The following is a 26,734-nucleotide window of genomic DNA, read 5'->3' as shown; positions in this document are numbered from 1 at the left end:
TGACCTTTTCCCAAGTTAATGCCATGCTTGCTTAATTGGTTTGGGCACTTCCATTTTGTAGGAGGAAAGCAACATAATAATCCCTAGCTGTTGTACTGTTGCATTCATGGTTCTTAGTTTATTCCTATCCCCTTTTTGTTTTTCTTCCCTTCTTTCCTTTATTGCTTGTAGAGTTTTATCTGTCATCCATGGTTTCTTTTCTTCCTTTTTGGCTCTTGAAAGTGTCTGTCTGCATTCTTCTTTTATTATGTCCCTGGCTTCAGATCATGGTTCTTCTGGTTCTTGGTGTGTTATGTGCCCCTTGGAACTCATGGGGGATCCCCCCCGCCCATGAGTTCCAAAACTTGAGCATATTCAAGCCCTATAGGCTTGAATGGGGCGTGTACATGCAGGGCACCCCATTGAGGTTAATGGCAGTTGCCCCTTTGCGGATGTTCAAGTTGGCGGATCAGGGGTGATTGTAGTGCAAATCTGTTCCTTATATTGTCAATTCTGTTGAGATATTGTTTAGATCATATTTTGGAATGATGACTGGACACTATATCTAGCACTATACTTCTGTTAATGCAGCCTAAAATTGCATTGACATTTTTCGCTGCTGCATCACACTGTTGACTCATGTTCAACTTGTGGTTTATTAGGACTCCTAGATCCCTTTCACATGTAGTCTTGTGAAGCCAAGTGTCCCCCATCCTATATCTATGCATTTCACACACACACACACCCCCAAGTGCAGTACTTTACAATTTTCTGTACTGGAATTCATTTTGTTAGCTTTGGCCCACCTTTCTAATCTATTAAGGTCATTTTGAATTTTGATCCTGTCTTCTGGGGCATTAGCTATTTCTACTAATTTGGTGTCATCTGCAAATTTGATAAGTATACCTCCCATTCCTTCATCTAAGTAACTGATAAAGATGTTGAATAGCACTGGGCACAGGACAGAACCCTGCCACTGGTCACTTCTCTCTGTTGTTGAGTATCTTTTGGGTTCAGCCGGTCAACCAATTACAAATCCATTTAATGGTTGCATTGTCTAACCCATATTTTACTAGCTTGTTTGCAAGAATGTCATGGGAGACCTTGTCAAAGGCCTTACTGAAATCAAGATATGCAATATCCACAGCGTTCCCTTCATCTACCAAGTTGGTAATTTTAATCAAAAAAAGAGATCAGATTAGTCTGGCATGACTTTTTCAGAAACCCATGTTGACTTTTTGTGATTATGACATTCCCTTCTAAATGTTCAAAGTCTTAGTGTACTCTGGATCTCCTGGCTTTTTGACTCTACTTCCCTGGGTTAGAGATATAAAATATACTCACAAATGTGCTTGCCTTTAATAAGAAAGGATATCTTGGCACATGAAGACACCCTTTTGGGGAGAAATGGCCAACTGCTTTGAGTTTTCATAATTCAGGGGAGGGAGTTTCTGCAAAACAAAAACAAAAAGTTTTTCATGCAAAACAACACCTTGTTGTGAGTAAACCAGTGCATTAGGCAATTTTCTGCCCCAAATCTTGTTATTCTGCAACACCTGCACTTTTTTGTATAAATTTTCCACAACAAATCCCAGCTTGATCCCACCCCACCCCCAGCTTGAAAAACACACTAAAAGCATGAAAATCCTAATCTCACTTCATGGAGAGAAAACTTTTGAAAATACATTCTTACGTGCCAGGAAAAAAAGATAAGTAAAGAAACACCTCTGTTTGTCTATAATGACTCTTTGTTGTATTAGACCTGCTTCTAGAATATATCTCTTGTTCTGTTTGTGGAAGACATTGCCTCTCAAAACTTACAAAAGACTGGTGATATCTTAGTGGATACATACAGTCAGGAAGAAGTTACAGGGAAGCTGCCATGAACACCTGCCTGGATGGTGTATGAGGTAGAATTCAAGGTGAAGATCAGTGAGGTGGTCAAAGCCGCTGATGGACTATTTATATAATGATAACTGTGTCTATGGCTGACTCTATGAACCACATCCAACAGCATCTATTTCGGTGCAGAGGAGCCCTGACAGAGCACATTTTGATTAATAAATTATCTAGCTCACACAGTGGAAGCTTGGTTCCCCTTTCACATCTCATGAAAGTCATTCAGGCTTAAGTTTAGTGAGTCGGGGCCATGTTAAAGAGTGCACATCTTGGCATTAAATGTCACTTCATCAAGCAGAAGAAAGTGATTGCTTGATGTGTCTAAGATCATTTTCACAAGTGAGGTAAAGGCTTAGACTAGAAGTTTATAAGGATAAAGCTAGCATGACTACACAATCATAGCTGCCTTGCTCTCCTTGCACTCCTCTCAGTTTCGTTGGCTACCACTCATCCAGGGGAAAAGAAAACTCATGTCATGTCACACATTCCTTATCTTCAAAGCACTCTTTTGTCTGGAATGGAAATCAAATGTTTGTTCTAATTCTAATCAATACAATATTTTTCATTCTGACATTTATATACATTTGGGTTTTGTCCTGCGGTTGAGATGGAAAGAAAATTCACATTTATTTGTTCCCTGGCTGAAAAATTTGCCATTGCCTATCCTGAGGCTGAGAGAATGTGACTTGTCCAAGGTCAGCCATGAGTTTATATTGACTGTCTTGGGATTCAAACCCTGGTTTCCAGATTCATAGTCCAACACTCCAACCATGCTGGCTTTTTTTCTACACATTTTCCTACACCACCTAATTTCTCCAAAAAACTCAGGATCTACAAATACTGGATGAAATTGTGTAAAATTTCTTCTCTCAGCCTTAGGGAAGGCAATGGCAAACCTCCATTGAACAAATCTTGTCAAGAAAACCCCATGATAAGTTTGCCTTAGAGTCACAATAAGTCAGAAATGATTTGAGGGCACACAACAGTAACAAGAAAAATGTAGGTTCTTTTCATAACACTTTTGGGGAGTTGTGAGAAAAATCACATACCTTTGTGAAAAAAACACAGTAACCAAGATAGCCACACGTGGAGGTTTTGTGTGTGTGTGTGTGCATGCACACCTATGAATGATGACTGTTTCTTGTGGAAAAAACAGCAGTATTGTACAAAAATACAAAAAAAATAGGCACATTGTTTTTGTGTAAGATTGCTGTTATCTGCATGTACACAAAAAGTTTTGCACAAAAAAAATGTGGGTTGACCAAGAAAATTACATGTGAGGATGAAATAGTGAAACATTTACATCCCTGTCTTGCACAATCTATTTCCTTATAGAGCATGAAAACCAGCTTCTCTTGGTTTTCCGCATCTTTGTCCCAGTGTATTCTCATGCCACAACCATCTTTGGGCCATGGGTAGTGGGGGGAATACATAGAAGGTGTCACGAATATAAGGAGAGGCCCAAATAATAATCACCAATGATGTATCCTGACAGAAGCAGCAACATAATTCGGTGAAACTGTGACGAGTACAAGTTTCGGCTGCTAAAGGCTAGGCAAAAAGACCATACACAGAGATGCTGAGGCAATATGTGCTCTTTAGTCTGAAAAAGCCAAGTTCTAAAACACACAATACTTCAGAAATATGTTTGTCCATGGAAAAGGAGATTAGCTCAACAATGGAAGAAGATCAGGACAAGAGTGGAATGGAAATGGCAAGCATTCCCAATCAACACCAAAATAATAGTCCTGGCAGGGTCAGTCCTAACATTAGGCAAAGTGAGGTGTCCACTGTAACTAGCAGATAATGGACATTATAAAAGAGAAGCAAATTGCTAGTTATTTAATTTGTTATTGTTGTAACAATTAGAATTGCCAAGGATGTAGTGAGGCATGTTATTGTTATTTGCTGTCAAGTCATATTTGACTCATGGCAATTCTATCAGGTCTGCAAGACTACACAGCCCTGCTGATGTCTTGCAAAGTCAGGATCATAGCTTCCTTGATTGCATCAACCTATCTATAATGCAGACTTCTTCTTTTCTATGTAAAGTGGTACTTGAGATATTTTTGACTTCCTTTCCTAAAATAATGCACCTGGCTTTGACTAGTCTGCACTTTGACTGGGGAGGAGCTTTTGCTACTCCACCTCACTTGGCAAAATGTCCTGCCTGGCCAACGCCTAATGCAGCACAAATGATGACAACATTAACATTTAACAGTAAAGTGTTGTAAAAACTGCAACATACCATCTTGAGGCCTAGGATGCTGCAGAAGGCAAGTGCTTCAAATGATGATGGGAGAATAATGTGTGGATGCTGTGGTGTGATTGCGCCATCATGGCAGCTCCCATGTGGAAGGGGCCGCACCATGATGGCACCACCGCCATGCAGTAGGGCTCAGGAGCATGTGGTCGCCCCACATTTCCAAACCCTAAAATCAGCCCTAGACTGCTGCAATTGATATAGTGAGTCTGTGGTAGTTAGGACTAACAATTTGATTTCAGTCCTTGTGATTACTAGTAAATGCTGCAGAAGGAGTGTGCCACATCTTCTTTTTTCAAATATTGTCTGTTTTTCCAGCTGTAAAACCCAGTGGGTGAAGGAATTGTAGAGGTGTGGAGTGGACCTGGTGTTTTGTTGTTGTTCTCTGTTTTCATTATTTGCTCTTCAGACAGAAGAGCAGCAGAGAATGTAATTGCTATTAGACCAATTGAGCAGACAAACTGCATGAAAGCCATCAGATGGTTCTGCAAGTTATGTACTGTCAGCTACACACTAAATTGCAGCTAACCCAAACTAGGGTTTTATAGTGGGTCATGAAATTGACAGGGAGATAACAGTAGTATTCTACTAGGGATGACAGAAGTATTTTATAGAGGAAGAGGAAGATGGAAGGAAGAAATGGAAGGAAAAGTACAGCAAATATGAATAGCTGAAATAAAATAGCAAGGAGGAATGTGGTCTCTCTCTCTCTTTCTTTCTCTTGATCTCTTCCTCCTCCATTTCTCAATATGAAGACATGTGTTAAATAATGAAGCCATTCCAGAACTTTCTCTACTGTGTCCAGTGTGGTATCCATCCACACTACACCATTATAGTGCTATATTCCACTTTAATGGCCATATTAGCTGTTGGATGAGGCACCAAATGTGTGGCTGAGAATTCTGAACCCCCCCCCCCCCAGCAAATCTTAGGTTTCCATGGGATGTGTCCCATGGCAGGTGAAGTGGAATATAGTGCTACAATTATGTAGTATGGGTTGGACCCAGGTCAAAAATAATTCTCTCTTTCCGGGCTTTTGCTGTGGGCAATAAATAAATCTGTAAATTTCATGTACAACTCAATTGTCCTAAATGCTGGTTGGATCATCCCCATCATGTTTCCAATAAGCTCCCTTCCCCCTTTTTTTTGGGGGGGGGGGGGAGGGAAGATATAGATATATATATATCCAGCAGATCAGTAGCTGATCAACAGGTTTCCAGATTTGAATCATGCTGTAACTTATACACTTAAGTAACAATAGTGGAATCAGGAAATTCCAGCTTGCTAGGGCAAGTGTTACAGAATGGGACTCCTACTTCCTACTTTTACAGTTGCCACCCTTGTTGGTTTTCTGTTGTATGGTATATAGATTTACTTGCCTGTTTTTATCTTGTATCCCCTTTTTATGCTGGAGTTTTACCTTTACATAAGGAGAAGGAGAAAGAAGAGGAATTTCATTTCCTATCTATCTACTGCACATTCTGCCAATTTTTACTTTGTTTTGCTTAATTAATTTATATCCCACCTTCTCACAATTTAGAACCAAAAACAGTTTTATCATCTATACTGTCAACAGTGTTTCCATCAAACTGCCCTCCTTCCATCTCCCATCATAGACTTAATGTGAACTGTGCAGATCTGTCTGTCTTTGTGTCCTATCCTGTCAAAGATCAAGACACACAATCAGAACTAATTGGTGTATGAAAGAAAGGAATACATTTCCATTTTAACCAGAGTGCTCTGAAATGCCAATGCTACCTGAAGTTTTTGTGATGCTGTCAGAAGAAGTAGCTCAATTTTCAAGACTGTATCTTGGTACTGAGGCCATAAGAAATAAAGTTTATTCTTTAAAATGCCTCAAGCCCATTATGGCATAAGCTCTTGTTGACTTGGAACTCTATCACAAGGAAGAGGCAAGTGTCATTAAAATGTGATTAAAACATGGTAATAGCGCAATCGGTGGGAAGATTCATGTCCTGTGCATAAACTGTAATGAACGTGTCATTGGCTAATAACAGGAGTTTCTGTTATTTACCCTGTGACACGTCCATTACAGTTTATGCATGGGACACAAACAGGAAAAGTGTGCAGGGATGCAATAATCTCCCCCCCCCCCCAACCATGCTATTACCCTGTTTTAATCACATTTTAATGCCGCTTGCCTCCTGTGTGATAGAGTCTGTGGAATTTCAAATAGCACAACATTTTGCTTCTCAAACTTCTCTTTTCATCTGTGTGCAATTGTGAAAACAAAGCAGCTAACTGGTGTGTGTGCAAAACCTATATATTAAGTCTTGAGCTTTTTATGCTCTTCTGCACAGGAGTTTTATTTGTGCTGATCCTTTTTATTTTATTGTCAGGCAACACCAACAGTATCTTTGCACTGGACTACATCAGTGGTGCTTTAACTTTGAATGGGCCACTGGACCGAGAAAATCCTTTCTACAGTGCTGGATTTATTCTTACAGTGAAGGTGAGAGAGTCAGAGACTGTACTGGAGTAAATGATTCAGAATATCTCAAGGGAATTTGCTGCTGTGGGAGCTAAACTGGGATCTAACATGATGAAACTGTAGAAATTGGAAATTTGTATTTTGATTTATGTGTTTAACTTTGAAAATTGGTGAGAATTTTCACATGCACACTTCAGTTTACTCAATTTCTAGCTTAGAATAATTATTAGGGGGGAAATTACATCCATACAGTTACCATTGCTGTCTAAGAAGATTAATTTTTGAGGAACACTTATTTCCTTTTTTGGGAAAACATGTCCAGTACAAATAAATCTAGGTTTCAAAAATCAAATACTTGCTACTAAAGCTGAATGATTGTTACATGTTCATATCTTACATATACACATAACTGAAATCATTCCCCTCTCAAATTTATTTTGTCATGATGATGATTTTCTGCTCACATGATAAATACTAACAATAGTGATGAATCCATAAATAATGTGTGTGTGATAAATGCAGTGGATTCATGTGACTTCCTTGCCAGACTCCAGACCTTTAGAGAGTAAGGCATATAATATAATTTCATGTGGAGGGGGAAGTTGACTTCAAAACTAATATCAAAATCATGTTTTATTGCTCATATGCTCTACCTACATAGTATAGATACCAGCATGATGGGTCTTCATATATCCCAGATAACTTTGTGTGATGTCAACCACCATGAGATGGAATATTTAAATGCTTCCAGGGTTCTCTGATGAGACATATTTTTTCCTGTTCCATAACATTACTTAAAATAATTTGTTTGACTTTTGACCACCAATCACAATTGTCTTTGTCTGCTTTCAAGTCATTTCTGACTTATAGCGACCCTAAGGTGAACCTATCATGGGGTTTTCTTGGCAGTATTTGTTCAGAGGTGGTTTATCTTTGCCTTTCTGTGAGGTTGACAGAGTGTGATTTGCCCAAGGTCACCCAGTGGGTTTTATGGCTGAGTGGAGATTCAAACCCTGGTTGTAATCCAATGCTCAGACAACTATACCACACTGGCTGCAAAAACAATTACAGTTAAAGACAACACTATCTTGGTGTATATGCTATGGATAACGGAGGCTGCAAGGTAGTGATGTAATAGGAGCTAAGTGGCACACACAGAGGTTTGCATAAGGCATAAGTCATTCAGCTGTCCCAATGCGAGTTTTCAGACATGAACTTGAATGATATTAAGAATAAACTTGTGAAAAATATGTTGTATGGCTTTTCAGTAACCTTTTTCTATGCAATTTGATGTTCTGTTTTAGTTTTGATTTTTTTTTAATTCTTTATATTTTCCTTATCTAAAATGTGAGGAAAAAAATCTGTGACCACCCATCTGATATACAGTGGACCCTTGTTATCCTCTGGAGTTTGGTTCCAGGAACCTCCATGAATAACAAAATCCGTGTCCCATTAAATACAATGCCATAGCAAATGGTGTCCCTTATATAAAATGGAAAAATCAAGGTTTGATACTTGAAATGTATACTTTTTAAAATATTTTTAAGCCGTGGATGCTTGAATCTGTGTATAAAAAATCTGTGTATAAGGAGGGCCAACTGTAATCAATCTCCCTGGCAAATCGACAGTGCTATTGGCTTGCATTCCTGAAATGAAGAAGCGTGTTTTATGAGGTCTCCCTGCTGGCACAATAGAGTTGCCATTAACAGGATGCCCCCACTTTTTTCTTTTTTTTTTGGTCTTCTCTTTGGCAACAATAACATTTGGAAATCATCAAACCCTTCCAGCCCAAGTGTGCCCATGCTGAGCAGCAAGAGAACTGTAGTAAGGAGGGGCAAGACAACTTGGATAACAAATGCCTGGAGGAGCCATATTCCACTATCTGCAAGCGTCTCCCTCCCTCCCAACACCATCTCCAATCACAGCTCTTTAATTAAAATCAATACCAAGTCAAGAAGCAGGTTGGAAAGATATTTAGTAGTATGGATTCCACTGGGCTGGAGGGGGTGAAAAAAGCATCTGTTAGGGGGTCATTGATTGGGAGGGTAACTGGCGGTCTCCAAGGGAGTACTGATCGCCTCCCTGCTACCTAGAAGGGCAGTACTTTGTCAGGGAGGGAAAGTGGCATGCAATTACTCCACTTGACCTCTGTTGAGGGTCTTTCAGTGCAGTTCTACATGGTCAATATACTATTATCATTATCTCTTGAAATCCTCCTCCTTCTTTCTCTAGTACAGTTTTCTTTGAGATTTTTAAAGAAGGATCTAACTAGAGGCAGAATCTATTTTTTAAATAGGGGAAATGCTGACTTTTCTTCACCTCTGCTAATAAATGCACCATCACTTTGCAGTCTAGTTCTGTTTCTTCAAAGTGCAGCTGGAGAGCTTGTCCTCTTCCTCTGAGAGGCTGCTCCTGCAGAGAAGAAGCCAAAGGAAATGATGGTTTGCATCATCTCCACAGATATGTGTCTCTCAAATAATAAAGGAAAGTGTTTCTATCTATATGACATAGTTCAGCTGGGAAGAATCATTGTCTTCAAAAAGGGGGGTTGTTATAGAAATTGGGCTACTGCTCAAACCAAGCACATAGTTTTTATGACTGTTCACAGCCACCTTCTTATCCTCTTCTTTTACAGTGTTCTTACTGTTCCTTGTCTGGTAGCATTTCATTTTCTCCCTCAATTCTTTCCGCAATTATTTATTGAATAAACTGACACTGTAAAACTGCTCTGATTGGCTACATAGGCATAGCAAGACAGTAGCTGTTGCACAGGTGGTTACTCATTGTGTACTCATTCCTGTTCTTCCAGAACTACAGTGCAAGGCCAGGCAACGGCATTGTCGGAGCTTGAGCACATTAATATTTTCCACTACTGCTCAGCACACTCAGCATGGCCAAACTCTACCGTCTGCTTCAGTTTAGACCTTTACTTCTTCTGACTTCAGCTCAGTGTGGACTGCGGATGTCATCCCTTCTCTTTTACCTCCCAGCTCACTTCAGATTGCTGGTCATGACCCAGCCCTGACAGATTGTGATACTCATCTCTCATATGAGACAGACATTATAAACTCTTGAAACTTAAATGTACAGTTAAGATAGATAGGTAACAAAGAACTAATTTTACTCCCAACTTTTGTACTCCCAAAATATTCCTGTTATTTTCCAACTTGGGAGGGCAGATATATGAAATCTTTATACCTTTCCCTCTATGCACAGGAAGCCAGCTTTATGGACAGAGATATAGTTCACATATGAATAGTAGAAGAGGAATCAGAAGGGAATTCCTACCTATCTTCCCTCCAAGGTGCAGCCTTCCAAGACTGATTTTCATTTAGAAAGCAAGCAAACAAGGACCGGGGGGGGGGGGAGGACATGGGATTAGATGTTTTGTTTACATTTTACCTCCAACACAACAAGGTTTGCATTCATAGTCATACCTCAGATGAGAGATATGCCTTTACAAAGTATTGTCTTCTGCTCATTACTCTGTGGTTTTTCAGAGACAAAAAAAAAGGATTTCTATAACACATATCATCAGCCATATTAAGGGATTTGTATGATGTGACAGAATAATTAAACCACATTCTTTTAAAAAAAACCTTGATCTATAGCAAGAACTATGATTTTATGTTTAAATAAATTAAGAAACTATATGTTGGACCATTGCTTGACAGTTTTGAGGTTGGTGGCATTTTCATAGCTATGGCCACAAGTATCTACCTTGTAAGAGAGGTTTCAGTACTTTACAGAGGAAGAGACTATTTAGGATGCAATCCTCGGCACCCTTTCTTGTCCTGGGGGACCTCAACATCCCTTTCGAGGCCAATGATATTCTAACTGGTGCGGCTCGGGAGTTCATGACTACCATGACAGCCATGGGCCTGTCTCAATTAGTCTCGGGGCCAACACACTGTGCTGGTAATACTCTCGATGTGATCTTCAGTACGGACATGGAGGCTCCGTGGGTAGAGATTTCTAATGTCTCTCCCTTGTCATGGACGGATCATTTCCTGGTTGAGGCTAGAATCAAGGCTCCTACCATTAACCCTCCCGGGGGTGGCGGACCCATTAAGATGGTCCACCCTCGAAGGCTGATGGAACCCATAAGGTTCCAGGAGGCCCTAGAGGGGTATACGACTGGCTCTGACGGCGATTCTGTTGATGCCCTTATTGACATCTGGGATACTAATCTCTCTAGGGCTATACACAGTATCGCTCCCAAGCGTCCTTTCCGGCCTGCTCCCAAAAAACAACCCTGGTATACGGAAGATCTCATGGAAAGGAAGCGGGCCGCGCAACGACTAGAGCACAAATGGCGAAGACATCAGCACTTGTCCGACAGGACACTCCTTCGCTCTCATTTGAGAGCTTATGGAGTGGCAATACGTGCAGCAAAAAACTCTTTCTATGCTGCACGTATTGCGTCCGCAGAGTCGCGTCCGGCAGAGCTGTTCAGGGTTGTGAGGGAGCTAACCCGTCTCCCTCCCACCCTGAGCCCTATTTTAGAGCCATCTAAAGCCTGCTGTGACGATTTTAACAACTTCTTTGCGGATAAAATCTCTCGGGTAAGGGCTGATCTCGACGCCTGTCTTTGTGCAGATCCTGTAGTAGAGGTGTCCGAAGCGTCCGTGCTCCCTGTTATACTGGATCACTTTGAGTTTGTTAGTACCGATGAAGTGGACAAGATCCTCCGAAGTGTTAGGAGGACGACCTGCTCTCTTGATCCCTGTCCCTCATGGTTGACAGCTCAGGGGGGAGATGTGGTGCGGCTAATGTTGCACCACATAATTAATACATCTCTAAGTGAGGGTCAGTTTCCATCCAAATTAAAATTAGCAGTGGTTAAACCCCTGCTAAAGAAGCCCTCCTTAGACCCCCTGCTTCATAATAATTATAGGCCCATCTCGCTGCTACCTTTTTTGGGGAAGGTGATCGAGAGAGCAGTCGCCTTCCAGCTTCAGTCGATCTTGGACGACACCGATTTTCTGGACCCATTTCAAACCGGCTTCCGGGCGGGCTATGGAGTTGAGACTGCCATGGTCGCCTTAGTTGATGATCTCCGTCTGGGTATGGACAGGGGGAGCGTGTCCCTGCTAGTTCTTTTGGACATCTCAGCGGCCTTCGATACCATTGACCACGGTATCCTTCTGGGTCGCCTGAGGGAGTTGGGAATTGGGGGCACTGCTTTGCAGTGGTTCCGTTCCTACCTCTCGGGCAGGTCCCAGATGGTGGAGCTGGGGGACTGTCGCTCCGATAGGAGGGCCCTGACATCTGGTGTCCCTCAGGGAGCGATTTTGTCCCCTATGCTATTCAACATTTACATGAAGCCGCTGGGAGAGATCATCCGGAGACATGGGGCGCGGTGTTATCAGTACGCTGATGACACCCAGATAATTTTCTCTATGTCTCCGACTGATGCAGTAACTAAGGATGGCATCTCTCCTCTAGATGCCTGCTTGGCGTCGGTAATGGGCTGGATGAGGGAAAACAAACTCAGCGTGAATCCAGGGAAAACGGAAGTACTGGTGATAGGTTCCCCGGTTCCTGGTGGTGAGATCTGTCGCCCGGTCCTGAATGGGGTCACGCTCCCCCTGAAGGACTCGGTGCGCAGCTTGGGAGTGCTCCTTGACTCGTCGCTCCAGCTGACTTCTCAGGTGGACGCGACGGTCAGGAGTGCCTGTTATCAGCTTCGGCTGATACGCCAGCTGCGTCCCTACCTGGACCGAAAGGACCTAGAAACTGTTGTACATGCTTTGGTAACCTCTCGATTGGATTTCTGCAATGCGCTCTACATGGGGCAACCCTTGTACCAAACCCGGAAGCTGCAATTGGTGCAGAATATGGCAGCCAGATTGGTCGCTGGCAGTTCCAGGTCAGACCATGTAACACCCATTCTAAAAGATCTTCACTGGCTGCCTATTCGCTTCCGAGCTCAATACAAGGTGTTGGTTTTGACCTATAAAGCCCTAAATGGCCTGGGCCCAGGGTACTTGGAGGACCGCCTCTCCCCATATAATCCGCCTCGCACACTCAGAACTTCCGGGACCAATCTGTTGGAGGTCCCTAGGTCCAATCATGTTCGGACCTCACAGAGGGCTTTTACTACCGCTGCCCCCCCCCTCTGGAATAAGCTCCCTGTAGAGCTTCGCTCCGCCGCCTCATTAACTGTTTTCAAAAAACAGTTAAAAACATACCTATTTCGTCTGGCCTTCCCACCTTAAGTTGTTCATTCATTTTTCCTGCCCCCTTTCCCCTCTTTCCTTTCTCGACCCTGGATTGATGACGAATTTCTCCACTTTTTTGCCCCTGCTATGTGATTTTTTATTTTATTGTTTTCCTGTTCCTGTTTTGTAGTAATGTTTTTAACTGATATTGGATTTTAATGTTGTATTGTTATTGTTTTTATATTTTGTACGCCGCCCTGATCATATCCATGGAAGGGCGGGATATAAATAAAATTTATTATTATTATTATTATTGAACTCAGTGAAATTTACTATTGGGTAGTCACTTCAAGAGTCAGGTGGCACAGTGGTTTGAGTGTTGGACTATGACTCTGGAGATCAGGATTCGATTTCCTGCTCAGCCATGAAACCCACTGGGTGGTCTTAGGCAAGTCACATGCTCTCAACCTCAGGGGAAGGCAATGTAAAACAACCTTTGGACAAATCTTGCCAAGAAAATCCCATGATAGGTTCACCTTATGGTCAGCATAAGTTGAAAATGACTTGAAAGTACACAACAGCAAAAAACAAAGCACCTATAATATGAAACACAGGAGGTTTTATTGACTTGAACTTAATGCCATTGTGGGATCTTATTTGGATTTGACTTCTTTTCAAAGACTAAAATTTCTGCAATTATTAGTGACTTAAACAAATAAAGACCACCCTTTTTCTTTGCTTCCCATTTTCCGTCTTATAGGGAACAGAACTGAATGATGATCGCTCACCATCCAATGCAACAGTGATGACTACCTTCAACATTCTTGTCATTGACATAAATGACAATGCACCAGAGTTTAATAGTTCAGTGTATAGTGTAGCTATTCCTGAATTGGCCCAGGTGGGCTTTGCTCTTCCACTTTTCATCCAAGTGCAGGACAAAGATGAGGTAAGAGATAAGAATCTAGAATAAATTCATGTTCTGGAGATAGATCTGCTCCATGATTTTTATTTTTAGAAAATCTACCCATTTTCTCTCTCTCCTCCCCCTTATTATTATTATTTTACATAAACATTTGAAGAAGATAACTGTTTTCCTTCTTTTCCTTGAAAAGTATTTGATAATCAAGTTGCAAAGGACAATAACCTGGTAGCAAAAGAGCCCAGAAAGGTACAAAGGAGGAGCTGGATTTTGCCACTGCTAGATGCAAGGAGGTCTGGTAAGGAAGTCCCAGCCTAGGGACATGGCTACAAAGATTAGAGCAGGATGATAGTGTTCAGAAGAAATTTATGACATTTCTGGGCTGTGAAGAGGTGGAAGGATAGTGCTGCTAGAGAAAGGGGTTCTACCTAATCATAACCACCTACAGACCAGTGGATTTTTGATAGAGATTTGCACTGCCCCAACCACAGTAGCATACACATCTGTCCCTATGTGTCACATCTCTTCTTACCTGTATTTTATTAAAATTTAGAATTTTTCAAAGCCTTCAAAATGGTTTCTTAAGAATAAACACTAAACTATTATATGGCATTTTTCATATAAAATATTGCATGTTAGAAGAGTTCAATTAAAAATCCTTATTGTTCCACTTAGTTTTTACACCCTCAGTATTACACATGTCCATCTGAAATGGGTAAATTGTAACACATGTTCATATTTCTATTGATGAAGACTCAGTTTTAAACCTTTTTGGTGTTTTAAATTGTTGTCATTAGTAATTATCTGTTGGCTTTCTCTTGAGGCTCTAATAAAATTTGGGCAGCTATGTTATACTATATAATTTATTAAGCCATTCTCCTACTGTAAGGTGCTTCCTGCATCTTAACTGTTTGGTATCTTAATTGTAATCATCTGTGTGATATCCACATAATCCATTATTGCAAGGAGATAATTTGCAGAATGTGCCAGTAATAACTTACGGCAAACTGTGCAGTTTTGCCAAGATCGCTGTGACATGTGGCGAATGTCTCCAGTATTTTCAAGATCTTCTCAGTCCATAAAGTATTATTTTCCTCTGTAAGATGAGGACAATGTAGCTGATGAGTTCCAGCAAGAACAGTTTCAATTTTTGTGCAAATGAATGCCTTCTTTTCTCAAGTTGTGTTTATAAATTGAAAGGGCCTTTCCCCCCTCCTGGTTACAATCATGAGTCTATGGAATTGAAAGCACGGGTTGTTTCATCAGAATTCTTCCATGGGTTCATTTTTATCCTGTATGCATAAACTGACTATTTACATTCAAATGTATCTAAAGGAATTGGAAATTCTGGTCATGTAGAAATCAGTGTCAGTAAGACTAAACAGTTTAGAATTTCACCCAGGGTACTCATACTTGACATCAGTTCATTTCCACTTCTTGGCTCTTGACATCATTGCTGATCTCATTGTGTAGCACTGTAAATTCACTAGAGAAAAAGTATGAGAGTATGCCTCCACCCCTCTAACTTGTAGTGCCTACTAGATGAATATAAAATAAAGATTATTTTACTTAACTGAATTGTAACTGAGGCTGCATCTGCACTGTAGAAATAATGCAGGTTGACACTACTTTAACTGCCATGGCTCAGAGCTTCATTGTCTCAACAAACTACAAATCTGGCCGTGTTCCAGGCTGGGAGTTCCTTACCAGACCTCCTTGCATTCTCTGAAGTTGCCAGCCACAGGTGCTGGAGAAATGTCAGGAACAAACTCTTCGAGAACATGGCCACATAGCCTGAAAAATCCACAAAAAACTATGGATGCCAGCCATGAAACCTTCAACTTCACAAACTACAAATCCCAAGATTCCACAGGATGTAGCCATGGCAGTCAAAGTAGTGTCAACCTGCATTATTTCTCCAGTGCAGTTGCAGCCCTAGTGATTGTCAGTGTTGGGACATAATTATGTCCAATAAGAAAGGTACAGTACAGTGAATGGCTTGGAGAATATGAACACAGAGCTAGATATATTTGTTCAGTAGGAGATGGCTTTCACACTAGAACCTTTTGTCCAGTGCTGGTGCACTTATATGAATGTCACACAAAGAGCTCAGGTTCAACTCTTCACTGTTACTGAATACAATGTCAGTTTCTCCATATTATTTGGGTGTATTGTCAGATTGCATGGTTCTTTTATTTTCTTTTAATTTCTCTAAATATAATTTCCCAGAATTCTGTTTTATCATGCTTCTGTTCTCCCTCTAATACACATGCTTGCTCCATTTCTTGTGATTACCACAGTATCACATGCCTACAACCTATTGACTTTTTGTCTGGACTAGACTCATTAATATCACTTCTATTTATTGCAGCAATGGACCATTTCACCTAGGAATTCCATTAGCTTCTCCTCAGCCGTGGGGTTATGTGCTTCAATTATTCCATATATTTGACTCATACATCCATGTCTTATTTCCTGTGCACCACCCAATCCTATGACCATACCCTAACCTATAATATCTGCCCATGAAATCTTGGAGAAATTTCCAAGACATCTAAAATCCCTGTTATTTGGGTATCGTATCCTAATTTTCTGCACAATATACCAGAAAAACCATAAGCTATCCTACTAGTTCAATTATTTTGCTCCAGATAAATTCAGTTAATTTGAACTGAAGTTTGAAGTAGATGTAGTATTGGATAATAGTTGTGGGTTTTTTTGGTAAAATGTACATTTTGCACAAAGGAAAATGATTACATCTCACTTGTTGCAAAAGAATCACAGTTTAAGATTCGTTCTATGACAATAGTGAAGAACCATGAAGCTTTCCCTTAAGAAAATTAACATTTTGGTATACTTTACTTAGAAAAGAAGCAGTTGCATATGTAAAAATGTATGAAAAGTGGTTATTATCACAGCATCATTTGCAAAGTTGTGTCTGTGATGTCCCACAAACTAAAAGTTTATGGCATCTGAACTATCTCTTAAATATTAGCAACTAAAGTGCATGCCACCACCTTACACACCTTGAGCACATATGATAACCGTCTTGGATTAGACAGTAAATTCTCACAGATTTGAATCTTTGTGAAGATACAAAGAAAATGGTGGACTGAATGCTGGTTTAGAGGCTTGGTTTATGTAGTGTTACATGCTTCTCTTTTCATCAAGTAATGATCAATTGTCAGGGCAAAAGTTATCTAGAGATGGTTTTCTTTTACAGAGAGGTAGCTAAAGATTTATATAATGGCTGAGTTTATCAATATACAAATGAGCATAGATGGAGTCAAAGAGCAGAACAGTCCCAAATATTTGGAATTTGAGTTACTGTATTAACATTTAATAGAACAAGCAGAAAGAGCAGGCCCATATTTCACTAGGTGAACCTTATGAAATAATAAGAATTTCTATGCTCCATCAGACTATGAGTCCATATAGTTGTGTCTTCAACAGTAATCGTGTACTAGTTTAGAGATCTCACAGGCAATATTTAACTGAAGAGCTGTGTCTTCTTGTTTGTCCCAGTATCCATCAGTGAGAGTTCCCTCCCTCCAATCATGGAGGCTTCCTGTGGGTTTTCATTGTCTTGTTTGATGTCTGTAAGTACCCCTGCCAGCCTAAAGGAGAACCTTGGGAAGATAACATTTACAAACGGGTGGTGCTAAGAGAGGTCCAAAACACACTGCAGAAATAATCCAATTTGAGATGGTGTTAACTGCCTTGGCTCAGTGCTAGGGAATCCTGGGAATTGTAGTTTACTGTGGCACCAGAGCTCTCTGACAAAGAAAGCTAAATGCCTCACAAAACTACGGCACCCAGAATTCCCTAGCATTGAGCCAGGACAATTAAAGCAGTCTCAAACTGGATTATTTCTGCTGTGTCTTTTGTATCTTACTGAGTCAGTGCTGGCTCAACACACATGAATTTTCATGGAGGTGTCATCAATTTAAGGAGCAGGCAGGTGCAAAGAGCCAGCTGACCAGCATCTTATCAGCTTGGAGTTTAGGTTGGGAAGAAGGCAAAAAGTGATATCTGACCAAGGCTAAAGATCCTGTAGATCTGACAGGAATTGGGAATGCTGTGAAACAGAGGACATGACAAGGAAAGACATGGATGGCAGGAACTGGTAACCAAGGCAGGGGAAAGTACTTAATTGGAGCCTAGTGGCCCAGATTCATTCCATGAGCCAGAGAGTTCCCACCCATTATAACCTTTAATTGTACTTGAAAACAAATAGGAATCCACTGAATCTGATCCATGATCAGTGTTACATAGTCTGTAAAATGAATGTCAGACAGCTCTCTGATCATTGTGTTTTACACCAACAGTAATTTCCGTGACTAAACCTCCATGTATTTGCAGTTAGCTAAGTGAAGAGTGAATGAGGCATGAATCACTGTGGATAGATCCTGTGTTAATATTCATTAAGTTTTGAGTTAATCTTGGAGGCTCAATATACTGAAGATTGTATGAAACTATTATTGCTAATAAAGAAAATGAAACCACTTTTGATAACTTTCATAATCAGGTTTATTGATTACAGTGATGGAAAATGAATGCATATAACAAGCTATAAAACCAGAAGAAAAGTTACACACATACCTTCCTATCCATGATATAGTGTTGCTAGATCAGGAGCATCCCACACTCAGAGATTTCAGGGCCAAAATGTGAGCCCTAAGGATGATCTCTTGTGATGGCATAGAGGATAAGCCCAGAGATGCACTCTTGAGAGCTTGGTTTGTAACCTCTCATGGGTACTTCAGTTGAGGTGTCCTACATTGTTAAAGAGGTTGGACTAGATGCCTCTTAAGGGTACCTTGCACTTCCATTCTATGGGGATGAGCAGACAGAGGGGGAAAACTAGCTTACCTCCGGAGTTTCCAAATTTACTGGGAGAACCCGCGGACTGTACCTCTGGCTCCCACAGTGGGCCAAACACTCACAAGCAGACTATAACACCTCTTCATCTGCAAGGATGAACCTGCCAAAACAAGGTATTAGTGGGTACAAGCTACCTCATGCCATTATTTTTTCCTCTTCTGCCACAAACATTTGTACATGAGCACACAGACACACTGCGAGTGGCCACCAATCACCAGCATCTTTGTGCCCAGCTGCCAGCCCATTTGAGGTCCTATGCAACTAGCCATGTGACCAGCCACTCAATGGCACAAGTGATCAACCATCAGTATAATGCATCAATATGGCCAGTGATGAGTTGCTATGGCACAATCGTGGAGGCTCCCATGCATGCCCCCTTTCCCCCTTCCCCCATGGCCCCTGTTGGATCAGCCAGTTTGTTAATGTTATAATTAGATCCAATGTACTGTGGGTAAGCCCTCAATTGGGTTGTTATTTCATTTCATGGGGTGTATGAAAGGTCAATGGTGTGATGGTTCAATGGTGCAGCTGACCAGTCATCCTCATGTGTGATTGATTCACAGGGAGGACACACACAAAAAATATGGGCAGCAAAGGCGCCAGTGGCTCACCAGCCCCTCCTCACACCATTGTGCAGTCCACATCCTGGTGCCCACTTTCTGGCTGGAACTGGAGCAAACCAAGGGTTATTTTGCTCTAGTGTTTAGTACTGAAGGGAGACTTTGTCACAGATTCCTACAGTGGTGGCCACATACATCATTTAAACATGCAGATTTCATGGCAGGGCAAAACCACATTTTATTGTTTATGTGGATAGGGGTAGCCCATGCTGATGTGATTAAGCATAATACACCAAGCACTAAACACAGTTGCACAGAATGTTACATTCAAATAAAAAAACACAATTCTAACAAATAAGGAAAACATACACACATGCTTTTTACACCCCGATGTTCTTCTCTCTTATCTTGAGGATTGAAGAGTCTCTGAGATTTGGGTTCTCTACAATGAGAGGATACCACTCTGGGCACAGAATCTTGAGGAAGCAACATAGATGTTTATCACACTATACTCTTATAGTGCTACTATAGTTTTCCTTCTTCCAAGAGAAAGCCACAAAAGAGCTGCTCGGCTATGGATTATATTGTTGTTTTCTCTCTCAGTTCTATACGTTATCAGAAGTTGCTAGAGGGAAACGATAGGCAAAGGGAAACTCTTTTCAGTAGGAGGGAAATAGAGAAGCTCAATCCTCAATGAAGAAGACAAACATTTTTGGTTTTGGTCAGGAATGCTAGTACATACATACTTTATTATTACAATCACAGATCAGAAATAAGCCATGTGGTTGCAAGGCAACAATAAATCAAGCAAAAGAAAAGAGAGCTCACAAATACAAAAATCCCTGTATATATACAGTGGTTGGCAATAAAGAGCCAGTAACAAATCAAGACCAATAGCATTAACTGAAAGTGAGACACCCCAGTAGGGTATGATAACTTACTTCTGGTAGAACATGCTAAATTAGAAAACTTGGCAACCTTCAGAACAGATTCTTTGGAAGAATCTGAGATATGAAGTGAAATATTAAAATTATCAGGCCTGCCTGGGAACTGGTTCAAAACTGGGTCTGTCAGTTGGGAATAAATGTCCTTATAATGCAGGCAATATAACCGAACATGGGCCACTGTTTCGACCATGACTGACTTGCAAGGGCAGATACACTGTACATAGGGTATTTGTAAGGATCTCCCTTTCAGTAGAGCAGCTGGCAAGATGTTAGAGCCTTATCTCAGGAATAAGGTATCTAGGGGAAGACATGCATGGTATCTGGCAGCTGCTTTTATTTGAACATGTTGATTTCTCTTTATATAGTGTAAGGATGTAGCTCTGTATGTAGTAATAATTTATATCGAAATGCTACAAATAAGTAGTATTGGTTCCAATTTTCATTTTGTGACTATCCCTTGAGTTTCTGAATGATGGATGTCTTATAGATAAAAGCAAATTATTGCCTTCTTGTTTGTGGTTTTTTTTTAAAAAAAGAAAAATAAATGTAAATGGTTGATTTATAGTTAAAGTTACAGTTAATTTGCATAGAGATGTTTATGCAGGGTCAAGTACAGTATAGCATTACTTTATTATTATTATTAACCTTTATTTATGAAGCGCTGTAAATTTACACAGCGCTGTACATACAATCTTTTTAGTTAGACGGTTCCCTGCCCTCAGGCTTACAATCTAAAAAGACATGACACAGAAGGAGAAGGGAGTGGTGGAGGGAAAGGGTAAGAGGTCCAGCAGTTCCTCTCTACCTCCAAGGCCTGGACCAAGGCAGATGGACTGGAGGGAGAGCTTGGCTTCATCCTACATCTTCTTCCAGGGAAAATACATACTCTCAAGTAGGATAATAAATATACAGTACATAGCAATACAGGAAATGGTTTGATAAACAGGCACCAAAAGAACATCAAATAGTAAGTGACAATTATGCAATGCGTGGGAAGGCTTCTCTGAATAGGATGGTTTTCAACTCCGTTTTGAAGCTGGTTAAAGAAGTGATGGCTCTTGCTTGTGGTTCATGATGTCAACTTATAAGCACATACACAATCCTTACGGTGTTGCCTTCAGTGAACATTTACGTTAACCAGAAGATAATTTTTTAAAAGTTAAGTAAAGTAAAACTAAGACTTGCTTTAGAAGTGCGAATGTAAAGAAAAGCAGCAGTCAGTGTATAAATCTGCTTCCTAGCAGGAGCATAAATAGGTATTAGCACTTGAGAAGCTGTGATGCTGAAAAGGGGGAATGACGCAAACACTCACAATGGGCATACATATGAAATGACAGGATTACTCATCTGAAAAGGCCTCTTGGGGGAAATGAGAAACATTTTTAGAATCTTGCTGAAATAATTTATTTACTTTGTTGAAAAAACATACTTTCCTCTCCCTAGTTACCATGCCAAAACATAAGAAACTATATCGTTAGATTGAATCCTAATGAGTCTCTCCTTCACAGAGGGCACACTATCATTTTATCTATGGCTTTTTTGTGGTAACAGTAGAGTATTTCACAATGTTTAACATAGGAGTTTATCGCACACCTCGAGTTCCACGATGCTCCGGTCGCCCCAACGTCACCAATCTGTGACAGGAGCTTCTTGGTGGGATCACGCCTGACGCTATTAAAATGGAACAGTTTGATCCGTTATTAAAAAGGGGCCCGTTTCCTAACAATTATGAGAACGCTTCCATGATGAAAACAGAAGAGTTCCACTTTAATAGCACCAGGCGCGATCCCACCAGGAGACTCCCATCGCAGATTGGTGATGTTGGGGCGACGGGAGCATAGCAGAACTCGAGGTGTGCCATAAACTCCATAGTGAAAACTCATTTATGGTGAATAGCTTGACTTCCCTTTCCCTCCCTCCTGTTTCATGTTTCCTTCTGTGCTCCCCCTCCCCTTTTGTACACACTTTTAAAATCATTTTAAATTTAATGGTGTTTACTCCTCCTTCAGTAGTGCTGTACCAGGCTCTGGCATGAGTGGTGTGTCTTGTTTGACACACATTTAAAGTAGTCAGTGTTTGTAACATAGATGTACTTCAGTTAACAAAGCTTCTGACAGAGAAACTTCATTTTACCAAGTTGTTTACACTTCCCAGATTTTACTATTTTCTCTGTCTAGCTGTTGTTTTGTTTCGTTTCGTTCATTTTGTTTTGTTTTTTGCAGCATCAGCATGGGAGAATAGTGAAAGAGGAGGGCTGGAGAAATACAGAGTTTTGGTGTTGGGTATCACTAGCGAGTGTGAAATAAACAGTGCAATAAAGTTTAAGCTGATGACAAATGGTCCCCCTAATCCATCAGAAATGAGCCAAAATTGTTTAAGGCCTCCAACAGTTTGTTTCATGCTTTTAGTAGGAGTAGAAGTAGCTGGTACAGCAGCAATAGCAGCAGTTCTAAAACCTGAAATCTACTCAGTCTTCACATGTAAGAATGCATCACTAGAGTTTCAGAATTGTAGTTTCCTAATTCTTTGGCTAGGATTGTGTGTGTACGTGTCTCCAAGTCATTTGTCAACTTATGGCTACCCCATGAATTGCATAGCGTTTTCTTAGACAAGGAATACTTTTGCTAGACAAGGAATACTTTTGCCAGTTCCTTCCTTGATATATAGCCTACAACACCTGGTATTCATTGTTGATCTCCCAACCAACTACTAACCAGGGCTCACCCTGCTCAGCTTCCAAGATCAGATGAATCCAGTGCTGTTAGGGTATTTAGATCTCCATTTGGCTAGGGTTAGGGCTGCACAGTCTTAATTCATTTAACCATTTGTTCAATCTACCAGCAGATACATTTAATACAGGTATTTGTAAAATATCCACTCCATCTTGTGAAAGAAAGAATTCAAATTGTTTTAAGATTACAGCAGTTCCAAATCAGTGCAGAACTTGAGAGAATGTTGATGTCAGAACTATAGCTTTTATCATATAATTATTCATACATAAATGTAGATGGTCTTTTCTCTGGCATGGTGAAGTTGTATACTGTACTGGACATCCTCCACTGAAAGAGGGTTTAGATAAGATTGCCTCCAAGTTCCTCATCTGGGCAATTAAAAAAGAATTCTAGTGTTTGCAAGGAATGTCTAAAGTCCATAGATGCACAATAACCACAATAGCTCTTGATGTTTGGGGGTACACAATAGACAAACACATTGTTTTGTTTTTGTTTTTAAGGAAAGGGTACAACAAGGAGGTGAAACATGGTGACATTATTCACAGCTATGCAGGTAACAATGTCATAAATCATCTCCCTTGCAGGACTAGTTCTGCCTGAAAAAACATTATGGTGTAAGCTCATGGACTGCAGTCCACTTCATTAGATGGATGGAGTGACATTCTGATATACACCTGCATGCATGCATAGAAACACACTCTGTCCTCACTCATTGTTTGTCCTCACCCACCAATCTATTTTTATATGTTCTCTTAAACACCTCTAATGAAAGGAACTCTAATGTAGCAGTCCCAGGGCAGCAGGTTGAGTAACCTGATGTAAAAGTTCAGAAGGATAGGAATATGCAGACTTTAGGACTGCTGGACCTCAGGATCTACCCTATTTTTTTATTGCTATCTCATGATCCACCAAATGAAGCCATATGCAGTATAGTGTTGTAGTATGACACAAGGAATAAGGTGCTTCTGAATATATGCGCTGCCCAGGAATTTGTGGTCAGCACTTGTATAAAGAAGATCACTAGTCCTTTTACTAAAAAATAAAATAAAACAATCCTCTGATCTCCCCCAAAGCGTTCACTTTCCAGCAACCCAAATTAAGAGAAAAATGTGTTGAGGTTTTGGTTTATTTGTTTTGTTTACTGCTACTTTCTGACAATTACGAGACAGAAATAGCTTGAAAATAACCTGGTATAAGTAACAACATTGTCTGTTGCAAAAATAATATAATGACAATGTTACTGGTTTTTTGGGTGAAATGAGTAATGTACTTGTTAAATGTAAAATGTTTTGAGGGGTCATTTGGAGGAAGTTGGGATCATTTTTTTTCTACCAGTAGGTGTATTTATTTTAAAAAGTGAAAAGTAGCAAGAATAATCAGTACAGTGGGCCCTCAACTTTCACGGGTTTTACTTTTGCGGATTTAATTATTTACAAGGTTGTAGCTGCCTCCACCTCCAGTGTGCATGTTTTCCACTCTCCATCTCTTAAAATGATGACACTAGTGTAAAAATCTCATGCAGTGGCATCATCCTTCTCCTTGTCATGTTCCTCTTCCTGTCTCCTTTCTTGGCAGAAGTCTCCTCCACCCCATGGTGCACAGGGTCCATAATTGAGGTGGCTTCTCCCTACTTCTCACTGGCCTGCTTCCTTGCCCATCCACTGTTTTTCTCTCTTGCTGGCCTGCTCACTTGGCTTGCCTTGCTCAGCCTACATGCAGCTCCAGCAGACCCCCCAACCTGATGCTCATTGCATCTTTTCCCCTGTCGCCTCTGCATTCTCAAGCCAAGGTCAGTTAGAGTGAGAGGTGGGGAGCAGGCAAGCAAGCAAAGGAACATTGAATATGGCTGCTTGGGCAAATGCCTCCTCCTGTTCCATTTCCCTGCTGCCCCTCTTACTCTAGCTGGACTTGGTTTAACATCATTGTGTGTTGTGGGTGAGGGAAGCAAGGAAGAAGGTGAAGGCAGATGCACCCAGCTAGCAGCAAGGGGTGCAGGGGCTGCCAGAATGACACATGGGTTGAACAAGGCAAGCAGAATGAGCCAGCCAGCAAGAGAGAAATCCACCCCCTGCCCAGTGGCGTCCCTGTCCCTGGTGTTACCTGGTGCAGGGAGCAGGTCTTCCTGGTGGGACAGGAGTGGGGCTTCCGGGTGGGACAAGGGAGAAGGGGTGTCACCAGTGTAGTCCACACACCCCTAGTGATACCCCTACCCTTGCCTCTTCTGACCTTTCAGCATCCCCTTCCGGAACCCACACCCCCCCTACAAAAATGGAAAATCATGCATATTCAAGCCCTATTGGCTTGAATAGAGGTGCACCCCTGCAGGGATGTGTATGTGCATGCCATGGGTGCATGACTCATTTTAACCCCCTCCATTCACCTCCCGCAGATAGTCAAGGGGCGTGGACCCCAAGTCCATGAGAACAGCGGGAGGACTGGATAGATGGATGAATGGATAGACAGACAGACCCAGGATTTGGCCTGATTGAAATATGTTGCTGGCCCTGTGCTGGTATTCTAATTTCTGTTTTCTCAGATTAATTAGCACAACTGTTTGAAGTAGTGCTTGGATTATGAGAGGAAGTCTGTAGCAGTATGGGGATTAAATTGAATCCACAAGACACTCTTTCCATTTTTAGTCAGATCTTGACAGCCATATTGCCTTCCAAAATGGAAGACAAGGAACCATGACAATATGTAAGGGGACAGACCCTTTCTGGTTGCCCCATAATTCACACTCTGAAAAGACTAATAGAGACTTGGTCCCCTTGACATTCATGTAGTAAAACTGCCTTCTAAAGTGCCTCCACATGAAAGACATAAGCTTCTTTTTTAGGTCAGAATTTAAGTTTGGGGAGTTGTTTTAATTACTTTTGGAGGGTGAGGAGACTTCATAAAAATAGGAAGGGGGATGAGGACGAGGACGAGGGGACAGGCAAAAGAAGTGTTTGGCACCATCATCCCTTCTGTCTTGTGCCTTTAATAATTTGCTTCAAACTGAGTACAAATTCAGCTTGGCTCATATTCTAATAGCTATGTTCTGTGACCATCACATATACCACCACATCACTTTAACAAAGGAAAGAGAAAATGCAATAAAAGAAGCTTAGTATAATAAAATAAAAGATATAGACCCAAATGACTAAGCCAAATGTGGAGAGAATCAACAGCAGGGAAATAGTAATGAGATGGAGAAAATAATAATATTTCAGGAGACCACAAGTAAAGCAATACCCTCCAGTTAATATTGGGCCCTGTGGAAGGAAGGGATATTTCTCATGGCTGTTTGTACAGAGCAGCATGTTTTCAGTAGATAGTTGTGTTTCATTCAACTGACAGTTGTGGAAGAAAAATTTAGAGGAAGGCAACTGAATAAGTGAGCAGGGGGGAAAAAAGAAATGTAGGATACCCAGATCTATCCAAACATGTAATGCTATCTGAGCCTTCATGCAGGAGTTGACACGGTTCATTTGTTTAAGTTTCCCCTCAAAAGATAATTCAGTTCCTCAGTTAAGGCAACCAAATAAATGTATGGAGAGGTCATTGAGATCTCAGGGCTGGATGTGCCCACCACTACATTATCTGCAGCCCCCACAACCTCTATACCACACAATCCTCCTCCATTTTCCAGGATCAATGGGAGCAGGAGACCTCTACCCCTGCCCAAACAATCATAATAGAATTGCTTTGATGGGTGTGAGGCCTCCCCTTGTTTCAGTGGTCCTGAATTTGGTAATTTGTACTCTCTCTCTCTCTCTCTCTTACACCCCCCCCTCTGAATACAGCCACTGGAGCTAAAAAGATTATGTATTGTTATAACGTATGTCTTCAGAGTACATGAATTAACTCATTCATATTCTGAGTAAAAATGCCTATCAGCAGTGTGTGTATATGTGGTTTTGCAGAGGGTGGGACTTCTGGCTCCAGACTTC

The 26,734-nt window shown here is 41.0% G+C and overlaps 1 protein-coding gene across 9 annotated transcripts in view; it reads left to right on the top strand.

Moving 5' to 3' along the window:
• Positions 1–26,734, top strand: part of CDH23 (cadherin related 23) — a 568,554-nt gene that overhangs the window by 261,558 nt on the left and 280,262 nt on the right. For all 9 annotated transcript variants that reach the window (XR_006102875.1, XR_006102876.1, XM_042457557.1 and 6 more), the window contains exons 10-11: positions 6,502–6,614; positions 13,518–13,706. Coding sequence is in view for 7 of the 9 variants with exons in the window: in XM_042457557.1 (XP_042313491.1) it covers positions 6,502–6,614; positions 13,518–13,706 (302 nt within the window). In the remaining 2 variants the exon portion in view is untranslated. The remainder of the gene's footprint in view (positions 1–6,501; positions 6,615–13,517; positions 13,707–26,734) is intronic.

Source organism: Sceloporus undulatus, chromosome 3, assembly GCF_019175285.1.
Source record: "Sceloporus undulatus isolate JIND9_A2432 ecotype Alabama chromosome 3, SceUnd_v1.1, whole genome shotgun sequence".
NCBI classification, from domain to species: domain Eukaryota; kingdom Metazoa; phylum Chordata; class Lepidosauria; order Squamata; family Phrynosomatidae; genus Sceloporus; species Sceloporus undulatus.
The sequence above is the reverse complement of the archived record's forward strand: the minus strand, read 5'-3'. Positions and strand labels throughout refer to the sequence as shown.